General features: G+C 43.7%; 2 protein-coding genes across 2 annotated transcripts; both read right to left on the minus strand.

Moving 5' to 3' along the window:
- Positions 1–351: 351 nt before the first annotated feature.
- efhc2 (EF-hand domain (C-terminal) containing 2) lies at positions 352–11,712 on the minus strand. Its single transcript, XM_071524762.1, has 15 exons — positions 11,671–11,712; positions 10,950–11,138; positions 10,344–10,494; positions 9,910–10,133; positions 9,571–9,822; positions 8,601–8,708; positions 7,899–8,037; positions 6,502–6,667; positions 6,264–6,406; positions 5,515–5,711; positions 5,272–5,405; positions 4,584–4,778; positions 2,224–2,316; positions 1,734–1,833; positions 352–480 (listed from the first exon to the last, which is right to left on the minus strand). The coding sequence occupies exons 1-15, from the start codon at positions 11,710–11,712 to the stop codon at positions 352–354; spliced, it is 2,262 nt and encodes a 753-aa protein (XP_071380863.1).
- Positions 11,713–12,361: 649 nt separating this feature from the next.
- fundc1 (FUN14 domain containing 1) lies at positions 12,362–15,307 on the minus strand. The gene is made up of 5 exons (XM_071524760.1): positions 15,244–15,307; positions 14,601–14,754; positions 14,034–14,109; positions 13,802–13,930; positions 12,362–13,307 (listed from the first exon to the last, which is right to left on the minus strand). The coding sequence occupies exons 1-5, from the start codon at positions 15,260–15,262 to the stop codon at positions 13,230–13,232; spliced, it is 456 nt and encodes a 151-aa protein (XP_071380861.1). The 5' UTR covers positions 15,263–15,307; the 3' UTR covers positions 12,362–13,229.

Genomic DNA, 15,307 nt, shown 5'->3' on the forward strand with positions numbered 1-15,307 from the left:
ATACAGTGTAATACGCTGTAATCAGAACGTATGCGAGCGCCTGTCTGCCCACAGCTGAAATATGGTTCTGCTTTAACGCCTCATATCTTTTACAGTGCTCTGAGGGATTCACGCCAATTCATGTAAGTACACACACACACACACACACACGTTCACCCAGCTTTTCACGTACCATGCTCAAGTGTCTTTGTTTTGCACATCTCCCAGATGAAACAAAATCAAAACACAGATGTTGGTTTGCAAATGTAATCCATGTTCTTTAATTGAGGAACACATACAGCGGTGTGTGTGTGTGTGTGTGTGCGTGAGCATGTGTGTGAAGCAGCATCAGATTCACCTCCCTCCGTGTGTCTATGTTGAGGTGGCTGTTGTTGGGTCAGTGTTGCTGATGGCACTGCTGAACACGTCCTCCAGCAGGGCAGAGTAGTGGACGCTCTTCACTGCGGGGCCACTGGCCTCAAAACTCCAGTTCACATCAAACTGGAGACAACAGGAGCACACAACTCACTGCAGCAGCTGTCCTGAGTTCAAAACATTAGCCCTACTCTTAACCTATCGATGCTGTGCAGAAAACCTCATAAAAAATGAATTATTCAGGAACAGAGATAAAGCAATTCACTATTTTTAGCACAGCGCAATTTAGACATTTCTATAAAGCATTTTGGCTTGGATTGGTTCCAGTCTGAAAAATATTTTCCATAAGAAGAGGACACAATCAGCATTCAATAATCATTCAATAATTCAAAAAAAAAAACTGAGATACAAAGGTTTGTTGCAGGACACAACCAATATAAAGGTAGTTACAGTATATATAGTATATGAATGGAATTTTACCCCATTGGAGATAATATTTCACATATGAGTTGAACCATTGTAGTGGCTGAGGTAGGAGAAGAGGTAACAACACAGAGAAGGAGCAAGACTGGATGGCAGCAAAGACCAAAAAGGCAATACGACATTCTTGTGATGTCATCACTATGAGACAGAATACTTCTGACACCCGCAAAGACGCAAAAGGTACAGCGGCCGTTGTCACTCTTCTTCGGCGTTTCCGTGGAGCTTGTTAAGGAAGGCAGAGTGGCTGAGCAGAGACTGAGCAACTAGTTTGGGCTTAGGACCCGGCGAGGCAGAGAGCAGCTGGAAACCAGTGACAGAGGAAAATTAGAGAGTTGAGAAAGCAGTGTGTCGGCGTACACACACTCACACACACACACACACACACGCACACACACGCGCGCTCCTCTCTCATTCTGTCCACGCCTGTCTCCCTCTTTTGTCATCCCGTCATGGTGTGTGTCCACCTGTTTCTGCTTAGCTCTGGCTGCAGCGAGGCACGCTAAATCAGCATTACATAGTAGAGACACAGACATGAGGCAGAAGATCAGAGGAGCTACTTCCGTCCTTTTCGACCACCTATCTCTCTCACTATCTTTTTCTCTCTCTCTCTCTCTCCCGTTCTCATCGTTTTTCTTGCACAATAAATTGCTCGCTTATTCATTAGACTATTAGCTTACCCACTCACTTGATTCTGCTTTTGGCTCACTCTTCCACTCTGTCATCCAGTCAGTCATAATTAGGGGTAAGATTTATATTGATTTTTCAATTAGAACTATTTAAGAATCTGTGCACACAATGCAAAATCCCTTACTCTGCGTCTCTGTTCTCATTCCCTCTCATCTAAAAGTTGTCTTTTTTCTCTCTCTACTCCAGTACTCCTGTCGTTCCTCTCTCACCTTCAGGGTGTCATCGGGCAGGACCGGGGGTGCGGGGTTCTCCCTCCAGTTGATGCCAGCCAGGAGGGCATGGTAGTCGATGTCCTCCCCCTCTGTGAACCTGCAGCAGACACAAGTCCAAATTACAAGCAGGTACATCCTGTATAAAGACTTTTTGGACGACAAAGCCAATCTGGAGTCTATCTCTCGGTTTCCCCTGACCACTGATGGGTGGGATAGACTGCTCCACCTTAAAGAGCTCCCTCCAGATCTAAAAGAATTCAATTTGTACTGGTTCCAATGGAGATTGTCTTACTGTCATGTAGACTAACTGCTGGTTCAGACATTTCAGAGGTTTCTCAACCCTGCCAAGAAAAATTTCCGGGGGAAGCACTCGTCTAAAATATATACTTCACAATCAGTGGAAAAAAAATACATTCAACCATTTTGAAAATGCAGTGGGACATTTGATTGTTCCATACTAAATTGCACTGTGATGGTGGTCTCTTACTTGTTGAGCAGGGCTCGGAGCAGATCCTCAGGTAGAGGCAGCTGGAAGGCCTTGCAGATGGTCCTTGTGTCTTTGGTAGATAGACGGCCAGTTCTGGACACACAGAGAGACACACAAGTACCTCACATCAGGAAAGTTATCACACTACAGGTTGGAATCCAAAATGGACTGCATGCCTGTTTGTAGTGGGTTATCTTAATAAGGCTGGGCCTCATGGAAAAATATGTTCTGTGTGGATGCTGGACTGAGAAGAATCCCCGCTTTAAGACATTCTAATAGATTTATAAGAACAACTGAGCGAGATGTCATCATCAGCCAGGGCTGACGAGTAGAGCACAGGTCAGATCACAGAGAATACACCATGAGCCGCAGCAGGAGTTTCCTTTTACCTCCAAACAGGTGCTTGAACACAGATATGCATGACTAATTTGGTTTTTGCTATTCATTTAAAAAAAGCAGCCATCCCTACATGGATCAACAAAGTATGACATTACTATCATTATTATTAATAGAAAAATCAACCCAAAGTGAAGGTGTATTCTCTGTATGTGGATGTGAGACAGAGGCCCAGTTGTTTTCCACAGTGATGCGGACGGTCCAGAGGCCCATTCTTGACATGCCATCTTCATTACAGGGACGGTGAAGAAAAATCTGAAGCTCACTGAGGGTGTCCACACAGCCGCATAAACAGACCGCTCAGCTTGACCCTGTGGCACCGCGGACCATCCATTTACCTCAGCCAGCCTAACCCATGCCTCAGGTCTACTGCGTGTATGTGTGTGTTTGTGTGTGTGTGTAGTGTACATGAAAGTGCATGAAGTGTGTGATTTCATGCACTAGAGAGAGGGAGGAAGGGAGACAGAGGGAGAGTAAGAGAGAGAGAGATAGAGAGAGAGTACCTTCTTTTACATATTTTATGTACGTGTATATATATGTATATGTGTGTGTATATATATATGAATGCGTATGTGTATGTGTATGTGTATGTATATATGCATACTATATATATATATAATTGTTCATTGTCCTGCTTTGGCAATAACGGTTGATTACCATTCATGCCAATAAAGCTTATTTGAATTGAACTGAATTGAATTGAATTGAGAGAGAGAGAGAGAGAGAGAGAGAGAGAGAGAGAGATTGAGTGTGTGTGTGTGTGTGTGTGTGTGTGTCCACTCTGGCCTACAGAGCTACATGCCATACAGGTCTTTGGGGACCATCTGGTTCCAATGCTCCACTCACACTGCTGGAACTAATCGTTGCTCTGAGATATGGGGCCACTGGCTGCACAATTGATGGCTTGCTGTGACGCTAGCTGCCTATGTGTGTGTGAGAGGGACGTGTGTGTGTGTGTGTGTGTGTGTATATGTGACACGTTCTATCATTTTCAGTCGGAAGTCGCAACGGCGCATTTGTGGATAAACGTGATTTTATGAGAAAAGATCGATTTTTGGCTGTTTTGGGGTTTCAACAGATTTTAATAAAATAAAGCCTTGGCTTTCATTCTGTGTAAAAGATATTGTGAAATTCAACCGGTAAATTTAATTTTGAAGCTCATAAAGGTAGGGTGACAAGCAGAACTACTAGCTTAACGTTAGTTTGTCAACAAAGCTCACATTCCTCATGTTGCCAGGTTTGCGGTTTTCAATGTACTTGGAAATGTTCCAAATGCTGTAGGACTTAAAACGCTGTTTATAAAGTTTGTCAGGGTTGTATTGTGGAGTTTTGTTATTGGTTTGTTATTTTGGACTAGTTTCATTGATCATTTGACTGTTTATGGGTTGGGTTTAATTGACACTGGGAGGGTTTTGTCGCTACGAACCTGGCAACACTTCTCCCCGTCTCTCTCTCCCCTTACTATGGGGTGTGTGTGTGTGTGTGTGTGTGTGTGTGTGAGAGAGAGAGAGAGAGCGAGAGAGAGAGAGAGAGAGATTTAATCGATATTATTAAATATCGCGCAATGGACTGATATTATATCAGACTACTTTTTAATGCTTAATTAATTGACTTTAAACTTTGAGGCCCTTTTTCTCAAAAACATAGTTTGGAAACAGTCAAGACATCAAGGGGTGCATCTCACTCAATCTTTGGAGTACAAAGATAATTTTGATATCACCCGAAAGCTTAAATTATCCTCTTTCCAACAGTGTATTAAACTCAAAATGGTTAATTCCAGTCAATGTGACTGGAAATGATAGAGCAGGTCACATATATTAGCCATGCGCACAAGTGTCCATGTTGTTGTTGTTCCTGACTGTTACTTGCACAAATGTTTCTATCCGTACAGGCCTGGCTACAGTGTGCTGTCTTAACTCGACATCTGTGTGTATGTGTGTGTGTGTGTGTGTGTGTGTGCCTACCTGTGTCTGTCTTGGTGTGTGAAGGCTCTGGCCATCTCAGGGAACTTCTCAAAGTGTTTCTTCCTCAGGTAGTCCTGGGCCACGGCCAGCATCAAGCCCATGTCCACCTCAGACGGCTCGCGCTCCGAGAAACATCGACCCAGCACCATCACCTCGTGCTCCGACATGCCACACTCCATGCCCATCAACAGGCCCCTGTGGTGCACACACACACACACACACACACACACACACACAGATGAAGCAAATGACACACACAATCTCAATGACATCAGCTATCCACATGTCGTACACCTGAAGTTTAAATGTGTCTCTGGTATGCACAGTGAAATTGGATTTCTCTTTCCCTCGTCACTTCCAATCGTAATATTTACATCCTTTAAAATGGACAGTAATTACCTCATCTTCCCTCAGCACAAATGTTTATTACCATTTAGACAGATTGGAGATGCATTGCATTTGAACTTTGTTCTTAATGTGGCTAAATGTGTCTCTGAACACCTCTGGAGGTGGTTTGGGCGATCTCACCTGCGTCTTGGGTGCATTTAAATTTGGATTTTATGCATCTTTGCTCCATCCAAATCCAATCCAATCACTCAGTATAGTACATGTTAATGCTAAGGGGTAAAAGGGGTCACAGAGACATTAGGGAGCTATTGAACTATACTATAGTTATTGGCTGTACTACCTGAAAGACTCATAGGGGATGAAGCCTGTGTTGCTGGGATCACTGAGAGCCAGAAACTTCTTCATCTCACTCTGCTTCTCCTCCGGGATGGAACGCAGCTTGCTGAGGATGCTGCCCACGTTGGCTTTGGGGAACTTTAGACAAGCACACACACACACACACACACACACACGTTAAGTGCCTCTGAGCAAGAGCACCCAACCCTTATGTGTAAGTTTACCAAGCAGTTTGTTCTCTCCCCACCTCCTCAGCATGACGCTCCATGTAGGTGAGGGTGTATTCATCAGCGTCCAAAAGCTGGAAGCGCTGGTTGTTGAGGTTGAGGGCCGCTCCGACGTACAGATCCTGTGCTGTGAAGTACTCGGACATCTCACTCTTAAACAGCTCCTGGCCCGGCTTCTTCACACGACCACGCTCCAGGAACTTACCTCCGAGCACACCTGGTGCATGATGGGAGAGCAGAGTTCAACCTGGGGTGTATAGCCTAGTCTTTAAGCATTTAGACAGCTAACATTGCCTCATCCTGGTAAAAAATAAAACGTTCATATCCAATATTACCCCAAGTGTCATCAATTTGTCAACCAAAGACTTAATACCTAATATCCTTTAAAAAGTACCAGAATTTATTTTTATATTGTGTTGTCAATCATTTTTAAGAGTAGGTGTCATTTTTTTCAAATGGTTTTTCAATCTCATTTTGGAGCAACACTCTTCAAATGTTTCAGGGCCCTGGAACCAAGACAAACTATTCATCATGTGTTGTAAAGAATCCTGTCAAATATAGATTTACATCGATGGGAAAATCAACCAAGTGCTCTCAATTTCTGAAAAAAGTAGGTTTGGGAGATAACGGCCAACTTTTCATCTGATTTCATAAGATTCTGGAAATGGAAACTGAGTCTGACGTCTCTAATGTTTATCTTGGGAGTCAGAGATTTGCATCTCAAGTGCTAGGAGCAGTTCTGGACCAGTTATGGTCCAAACGGCCCTACCTGAGTTTCTCTGTGGGGGTTCGAACACGCCAATGGTGTCGTCACTGAGGTAGAAGGAGATGATGAACGCCCTGTCCCTGTCGATGGGGTCGATGGTCGCCATCTTGGCACGGAATCGCAGCACGTTACTCTCCTGGCCATGTCTGGAGGGATTGGTACACACCAGAGTCAGGGGTTAACACACACACACACTGACTTTGCAGTGTGTAATTTGATTGGGACTGTGACTCCGTCCAACCTGTCTTTCTCCATGAGCTTGCGGAAGTCTTTCTGCGGGGGCTTGGGCAGCAGGCCCTGGCAGGAGCACAGAGAGTCCTCCTCTGAGCCGAAGCCATTGTAGGGGGGCACGGGTCTTGGGGGCTTAGAGGCCTTGGGAGCCTTGTACTGCACCGGGGTGAAGTCCTCTGACAGAAAGAGAGAGAGAGAAAGAAAAGATGAAACATTTGAAAGGAGAGAGAAGCCGAGGAGGGTCGGTGAAAGGAGTGGAGGGCGGCGGGTAATCCATCCACGCAGGAGCGCAGCAGCCTGGGTTGACGGTAACCTCGGGCCGACCTCTGACCGCTGGGAGTCAGACGGGACCCTCCATCACAGTGGCCTGTCACTGGGGGCTCCGCCTGGATCACTACTGTGACTAATGTAGCGAGCCCCCCCACAATCTGCCTGGCCCAGGGTGGCAGACGTGGCCAGGCCCGGTTTGGGTTACTGCTGCTGGGGAGCCACGTGCCTCTCGTGGCCCCCGGTGCCTTTAGCTGTGGAGGCATGGAGAGAGACCGGTGCTGGAGGGACCTAGTATCTGATGTCAGTCAGATACTGGCGCTGAAGACTGTTTTTGGGTCTACAGTACATAGACTGTCCATCAGCCAAGACAGGCCCTGCTATGGGATGATGGGGTGGGGACGGAGGAGACCAGAGACCAATATTCAGGCTGTGGAACGACATAGACAGAACTTTATTCTGGGTTATAACAGAAATTCTTTAACAGGAGCTTTGCATAACATTCTCCAGACATGATTACTTACTCGCCAGCAACCTAAACTTATACAGATTCAAATACTTGTGAAGAAACATATGAGTCCAATCCTGGATAAGGAAAAAGAACATTACTCAAAGCATAATAAAACCCTTCAGCCGTATTAACTGTACAGCTATAAATATTATTATCATTTCCTCTGAATTTTCCTCTGTGCCAACATTCTCAGGATTCTGGTTCCCTAGGAAGGTGCTTCTAGTGCTTCCTCTTACTGCCGCCAAGTGGTCATATATATGTAATGCAGGCCTGAGCAACAGAAGACTGATTAGCTTTGACCAAGTCCCTCTGTATAAATCTGGGAATAGCTAAGCAAAGCCATAGGAAGAGTGCACATATCAATGAATTCAGCTTATTACAATAACATCAGGTTTGCTGTTTTTGTACAGATCTAACCATTTTGGAAGTCACACGTTGCACATGGTTGCAGCGCTACTGCAGCACTGTTGCACCACCACCTTGAGGCAAGCTCTGGGTAGGACACTGGTTCTCAAATGCTCTCACATTCACTGACAAAAAAAAATTGCAAAACTATGGATTACAAGTAAAACACTGGACTGTGTCAGGTTAGCTCCAGTTTGTAGTAATGGTATAATAATATAGCTTACCTATGCCGTATTTGGAGCGGTAGAAGTCTTTGGTGAAGTTGTCACAGTCACAGATGACCACTCTCCTACCCCACACATTCACCTCCCCACCTAGAGTCAGATCACAGTCCTTATAATACTCCTCCTGGACAGCGCCTGTCTGCAGGGGAGGGAGGGAGAGAGAGAGAGAGAGAGAGAGAGAGAGAGAGAGAGAGAGAGAGACAGACAGACAGACAGACAGACAGACAGAGAGACAGACAGAGAGGAGAGAGACAGAAACAGAGAGAGATGAGAATGAGATGGGGCAGCTTAGCTTACACTCCTGATGCTGATGAGCATTAGGGGTCATCCTGTGATCTTTGAGTTACAGTTCAAATGGTATAAACTGGTACAACTTCACCCAATAGCAAGGTGGGCAGGTAAAACTGAGAAAGAGGAAATTCCAGCAACACTTGCAGCACTAAGAACAAAAATTGTATTAGTAAAACTGACACGTTTGAGCACCTGACAAAGGCAACATGCTGAAACGTGCCGGTTCTATCTTTATTCTCAGTACTGGGGAGAGTTTCAGGACATTCTCCCTTACCACTATTCCACCCTGTCACCTATTATATAACATTTTGTTTTTAACTTTTTTACTTGATTGATGACATGTCACCATGATTTCCTCAAATGTTGTTGACATGTCATTTATTCATCTGCTGTGGTCCAGGCAGGACGTACTTTGAGGCTGTCCAGAATGTAGCGCTCCCCCTGACCCGTGGAGCCGAACACATTGAGCACGGTGCGGTCTGTGATCTCTCCAGGCTGCCTCTTGGGGGTGGGAGCCCGCTGCAGAGAAACAACAAACAACACACAGTCAGGAACAGAACAGAAATAATTGTTACGCAAAACACAGCGCGTGAGATCGTCGCAATACTGAGGACCTTTTAACATGCAAACATACACGCAATGGCACTTTGGAAGAATTTGAAAAAGAGAGAGACAAAGAAAGAGAAAAGCAGGCTGACAGATCAAGAGAGACAGAATATGCTAGTGATCTGTCATGAAGGACAAGCTTAATTTGTATCTGGGGACGTGATGATTTCCCACTGGATTGAGGCTTCAGATCAACCTTTTGGGCTGACATTTAATAAAAGACATCGGAACAAACAAAATGACAATCACTGGACTGAAAAAGAACACACACACACACGCACACGCACACACACACACACACACGAACACACATACACACACCAAAAAGCGACAAGGGGAATGATTGAGGTCTGGCTGTCTTTCAAGATGAATTAGACTCTGGTCAGTAACTGGAGGAGAAAGCCAAAATGCTTGAGGGGGACTAGACACTACGGCGGTCCTGTCAGAGTGAATGAGGCCTCGGTGAAGGGAGGGATGGTGGGAGGAAGATGAAAAGAAGCCATCCAAGCAGAAAGAGAGGCAACACCAGCCTTTAGGTTTGGTATACCAGTGTACACAGACCTGTTCAAATATCCGGATGGCGAACGAAGAATCTTGGCACCACATTTCTGCTTTTCCTTTTTCCATATCCTCTCTCCTTTTTGTTTTTTTTGATTCCCTCCTCTCCTTGACCATGTATCTTTGTCAGTCCTCCTCTCTTCATTCCTTCCTAACAGGTTCACACATTTTGAAACCCCGGCTCATATTGTGGTGCTATCCCCCCCCCTCCCCTCACCTTAGGCAGTTTGCTGCGGTGCAGGAACTTGGCCGTGGCGTCACGGCCCGAGTTCGGCTGGATGACCTCCCGGATCTCGATGGTGTCGTCGGCCAGGAAGTAGTGCAGCGTGAGCTCGCGCGGGTCACCGAACATGTTGTCCGTGTCGTCCCAGTAGCAGTAGAAACGCAGGACGTTACGGTCGTGGTCCAGGAACTGCTTCAGTGTGTCGTGCCTCTCGTACGGCCGAAGCGGCTTCATACTTCTCTCCATCTGGATGGAAGGAAGGAAAACGCTGAGTGAAAAGAATCTAAATGAGATGAAATTGACGTATGATATGACTCCCTGATGTCTGTCTACCTGTTCCCGCAGGTCGCTGTAGGGGTCGTCAGGAATGGTGGTAGAGGCGTTTAGGCGCACCCCGAGCTTTGTGAGAAAGTTCCTGGTGAAAGGGTCGCAGCTGGTTATCGTGAAGGTTCGCGTGTACAGCACTATCTTCTGGTTGATGTTGAAATGGTGAACGTTGTAGAACTGGCCGTCATCTGGGGGAGGCAGTGGGATGCGGTGGCGACGAATAAGTGTTCCTGCCACAGGAATGAATAAAACACCATTGGATATTAAATCTGTCATCATATCTTGGGGAATTATACTGTCTGTCTTAACCAGCTGGAATCTAGAATGAAGAAAAGTGAGTACACATGGCCTTGAAAAATGAAATGTTTTCACTTGAGCTATATGTTCACAAGACTTTCTTTGAGATGTGACAGTAAATCAGGTGAAACATCCTATTTCACCTTGAGGGATGCCGCTGTTCTTGTACTCTGGCTCCACCACCTGTATGGTATCATCCTCCAGGTAGAAGTAGATCTTACACTTCCTGATTCTGTACGTCTCCTCCCGTTTCTCAGGCACCGCCTCCTGGAAGTACGCTTCAAAACACAGAGCCTGGGAAGGACAGAAGGGCTTGTTGTGCATAAGGCCAATCAAACTATTTCTAGGCAGTTTGAGTTACATGACATATAAATTAGACTAGTTGTACAGTAGCTTTAATGCTTGGGGATACTCTGACCGCAGAATCAGTGGAGCTTTGTATCTACCAAACACTACTATTTAACAGATTAAAAGTTTTTAAGATCACTCAAGGTGACTAGATGATATTGTGTAAATGCTGGTGCAGGTTTAGTAAAAATACTCAAATAGAATTGTGATCAGTAACATAATTCATTGGAGTTCTTAAACTCAGTAACATAATAAACAAAACTAACTTTTCAAAATCTGTAACCTGTCAACTGTGGTCTGTTTCAGTAATTGCTAAATATTACGGCTGTCATTTTTTTGTAATTAGATATGCTGTCATTCCATTAGGAGGGAAAGCTCTGATCCAGTTCAAGAGAGCTCACCTGTTTGTCAAAGGCCACCCATGATGGCACATCACTGCCCTCTCCTTTAGGGTAGACAGAATATTTTGGTTGAATCTTCTGGCCAACTAACAACTCTCCTCCGATGCCTGGCTTCTCAGACCCCACCAGCATGGGGACCCCGTTGGAATAGTCAAAATGTTGGGACTTGTGGAATCTCTCCTTCCCCAGCTAGAGGACAGGAGGGACAAAGAGTTTCACATGAATTGGCAATTTCAATGCCCATCATTTAAATTGTTTGGCAAAATATGGAATTAACATTTTCTATGAAAATCAGATCTCTCATGCATTATAAGAGCCCTTGTGGAGAGCAATAATGGATTTGTCAAGTTATTATGTAACTGTTTATTATTGGATTAATGATCTATGAACAGGTAGCTATTGTTTTATGACTTAGCTAACTAGCCTACAGTATAAGGTCAAACACTGGCCTGTATCTACTAACGTTACCACAAACTTCACTTTTATGTGCTAGCTATGGGCTGCCATGTCACTTCACCTTGTAGGAAGTTTTAGTGGTCAGTATGGTATCCGTTGTCTAACCTTGGACATTAACGTTAAGCAAAAAAACTAGCGTTAAATATTAACGCTAAGTATTCTATTTTATTCATGCTGTGCAGAGCCCAAGACGTGGCAAGCTAACTTGAGCTGCAAAATCCAAACACTCCTCATGTGAAATATACAACAAATTTGGTAGACTCACATGTTTGTTGAGAGAATTCCCAGGTAAAAATGGTAGAGACATGACGGCAAAATTTAACGCAGATGGATTATCTTCTTTCTACAACTCGGCCGGTGTGAATTTCTAACCGTCCCTGATCTGAGGTTACCATGGAGGCGTTTTGTTTGGGTGCGTTGCTTGGCAACGTCCAACATGGAAGATTGAATTCATGAATTGAATTCATCTCCCTCTCAAAATGCTCACCCATACTGCCAAAACACATTACAATACCCTCCTTCAGAATATATTTAGGCTACGTTTCAAAATATGCATGACAATGGTAATATTCATTCGAAATGTAGGCTCTTCTGGGTATACAATGTATATGAAGAACGTATGCCCAATGTCCCATACATTTCGAATGAATGTCATTAACATATAGGCTACAAATCTTTTTTTTTTTAAACATGTCGCTAAACATAGCCTATTCTTAAGTATTTTTTGCATTATGTGAACAGAAATCATGAAATAATTGCTTCAAACTCAACTAAGCTGAGAATGAATGAATAACAGACAGATCTAAACTAATGGTCATCTAAATTAGAGCCAATAGGTCAAGAGAAAAGTGTCAATACTTTCAAGGCACGAATTCTGAATTTTGAACGATGACAAACTGCATTAGAGCACAGTTAAATAGGTAACAGGAGAAACCAACATCAAATTAAAAAACTGCTGTGTTGAAATGTTTTTATTTGCTCAACAGCCTTATATAAAAATACACCAGCAACCTTCAGTACCTAAAGCATCAATATTTTATTGCTAAACAAAATACATAAAAATCTGAGATGCAGGGGAGGCTGACATAACACCCATCACACATATTGCACCTCTCAAAAAGGCATAACAACCCTACATCTATCAGCACTTTCGAATAAGATTCAAGTTTAACTTTGAAGATGATTGACTGTGGCGATCTGGGTCTGAGCTATATAACACTGACACTTATGGAATCCCACGGATACTGTCACACCTGTGAAAGTGGATTTAAATACACTTAGCCAATTGCTGCAATGTAATTAGCCAAATTGTGCGCAAAAAAAGTGTCAGCAGCGACAGTGCATCCATCCCTTCATTGTGGTTCAATGTCAGTTTGGTAAAAAATAATAGTTGCAACATTCTCATGGTCTATGGATATTGGCATGAGCCGTAGTATGTTAGGGGTATTCTGTGCAGTGGAGTAGTACTATGCAATTACATGGAGTGTTGCTGCACAGTTCCACTGCAGCTTTAAAGCTAAACCGATGTATTTCTCTTTTTTCAGTTTGGAAGATTTGTCTTGTTGTGATATACTTGGCCTGGACAGTGGTATAATTTTTAAGTTAGGGGGCCATTCTGGTCTAATCATGAAGCCCTACTTCCATGTTCTTCTGGAGGTACAGTATTGACAGTAAAAAGGATGTGCAGCTTATGTAAAAACACACAGCTACAAGCTAATTTGAAGTTGCTTGCTTGCTGTAAGAACACTTAACAGCCATGATACAATGATTTTTCCCCGTGTTCTTTCTTGAGAGCGAATACTGGCTCGTCTCATTTTGGCAGACCTAAGACGCCAGGCCAAGCAGGAAGCCTCCGATGAACCCACTTGTGACAACAATGTTTTTCTTCACAAACTCCGTGGACTGAAAAAGACACAATACAGAACAGCTGAATCAGCATATCGTCACAATCCATTTCAGATAGATTATTTTGACTCATTCAAATGTGGTAAGGCTTAATGTATCAGCTGTCTGACTCATTCAGCTGGGCTAGCAGTGATAGTGATGAAAAAGCAGTGATAGTAGTTAGCTGCTTCTTGTTGCTATATGTTAGTACATGTAGCCTAAACATACATCAAGTTGAATGTCAAATACATGGGTGATGGCTGAAATTTAGCCCTGCCTCTCTAATTAGCCCATTGCAAAGGATTCCATAATTCAATATGTTTGCAATTTAGTTCTGTATTATTTGTTATCAACAGGAATAATAACTGCATTGGCAGGTTTTATGGTTTTTCAATGGTGTGATCACCTTTGTGATGGAATGAGAAGAAATTCTGACATTTTGACTGACCTATATGTGTTGGGCTTGCAAGCAGCATTACACTGTAATAAATACCAAAAAATTGAGGACCTACCTTGTCAACAAATGAGTTCAGCTCTGGGCCCGCTTTATTGGTACCCTTCTTTAACTGCTTCTTAGCTTTGTTGACATCCTTCTCTACTCGCTTCCAGTCCACTTGGATATAGCCACTATTGTTGGCAATCTGGAGAGAGAAAGAACAAGTCAAGCAATGAAAAAGAGAAAAAAAAATGTTTCTATTGAAAGGCTTAAACCACACGTGTCTGTGCCTAGTAACACCTGGATACCTGTAGCAAGAGAAGACCTCCTCCCACAGCTGTAGCAGCAACCTTTCCAACCTTCTGACAGAGATATCCTGCACACCTAAAATGAGAGTTAACAATTCTGAGTTGGAGACAGAAAATGAAAGAAACCTCCTTATAAAGATGCAAGACTAATGCTGCCTTCCAATGCTGTCGTAAATATTGCAGTTGCGTGGTGAGCACAGGTGAAGGACCCAACAAAGTGATAAATATGACTAGGAACGTCAGATTTCTACGACAAACTGAGCTGACGTTTATCAAAAGGAGAGCATCAAATTTGATTCAACAGTTGATGGTACAAGTTATGGATTTTATAATAATAATATGTTATATTTGGCATTCTATGTAATTCTATGTCCAGTGTGTAAATGAACTAAAGCATCAACTACATGCCTGGTGAACATTTTCTCCTCTTCATTCTGCTGCTGCAGCAGAAGCAGAATTCTGCCACCAAAAAACTACTTTCATTACAGGGTCCATTGAAAACTGGGGAGCAGGAGTTTACGAGGAGCACATGAAGGCAGCATAATGTATTTCCATGGGGACTATTACCATCCACTGGCTCCCCCTATGGCTATCTGGGTGGCCACAGAGTATTTCTCTGCTACAGGGCCGGAGCTGCTTCCAAAGAGGCGGTTCCACCATCGCTGACGTTTGGCGTATTCTGTCAGATCTACGACCTTGTCGTAAATCTCTTCTTCGAGCTCTATAAGTAAATGGAAAAATTACCAACCATGACAAAACAACAATGCGACGTTTGCAGGCCCGTGAATGGCGAATGGCTAAAAACAGGCAAAAACAGCCCATAAAGTGAATCTCTGTCCATAGACAAAACTGTTACAAACTTAACAGTACAACATTATGATTGCTGCTAAGTTAGTGATATTGTATCGTTATAAATGTCTACACTGCAGTGCTTTACCATGATGGTCAAAGGTAACTTCCTTGCTACATTGTTACTAGTACAGTTAATAGGTCTAATTATAAGTTAGCATTATGATAGAAACGCTATGCTACGAGGGGAAACTGTAAACCTGCGCCATGGGGCTTCTGCGTGCGCGGAAACAGACCCTAACCCTTTGAAAACATAGAACATGGGCTAAATGTTAAAAAGCATAATGTTAGATTTGTGATTCGCACCTACAGTCGTCGTAAACAGCCCAAAGAAGAGGCTGTTATTAGTTTATACACTTACCCTTCTCGCGGTTCGCCATTTTGGAGTAGGTTGGTCTGTCTGTCCTCCACTGCTCCACTGCACG

This window comes from Centroberyx affinis, unplaced genomic scaffold, assembly GCF_046629955.1.
Source record: "Centroberyx affinis isolate AG114_WGS23_722 - 3 ecotype Tasmania unplaced genomic scaffold, CSIRO-AGI_Caff_v1 ptg001231l_1, whole genome shotgun sequence".
In the NCBI taxonomy this organism is placed as follows: Eukaryota; Metazoa; Chordata; class Actinopteri; order Beryciformes; family Berycidae; genus Centroberyx; species Centroberyx affinis.

Bases quoted from the DNA above. Each gene is read 5' to 3' on its own strand.
- efhc2 (XM_071524762.1), bottom strand. From the start codon at position 11,712: ATGTCTCTACCATTTTTACCTGGGAATTCTCTCAACAAACAT. The intron at 8,038-8,600 runs GTACGTCCTGCC...CCTCCCCTGCAG, and splicing joins ACATTCTGGACAGCCTCAAA to ACAGGCGCTGTCCAGGAGGA. The intron at 2,317-4,583 runs GTAGGCACACAC...CTGTGTGTCCAG, and splicing joins ACACACCAAGACAGACACAG to AACTGGCCGTCTATCTACCA.
- fundc1 (XM_071524760.1), bottom strand. The intron at 13,931-14,033 runs GTATCCAGGTGT...TTCTCTCTCCAG, and splicing joins GAGGTCTTCTCTTGCTACAG to ATTGCCAACAATAGTGGCTA. The intron at 13,308-13,801 runs GTAGGTCCTCAA...TGTCTTTTTCAG, and splicing joins TGAACTCATTTGTTGACAAG to TCCACGGAGTTTGTGAAGAA.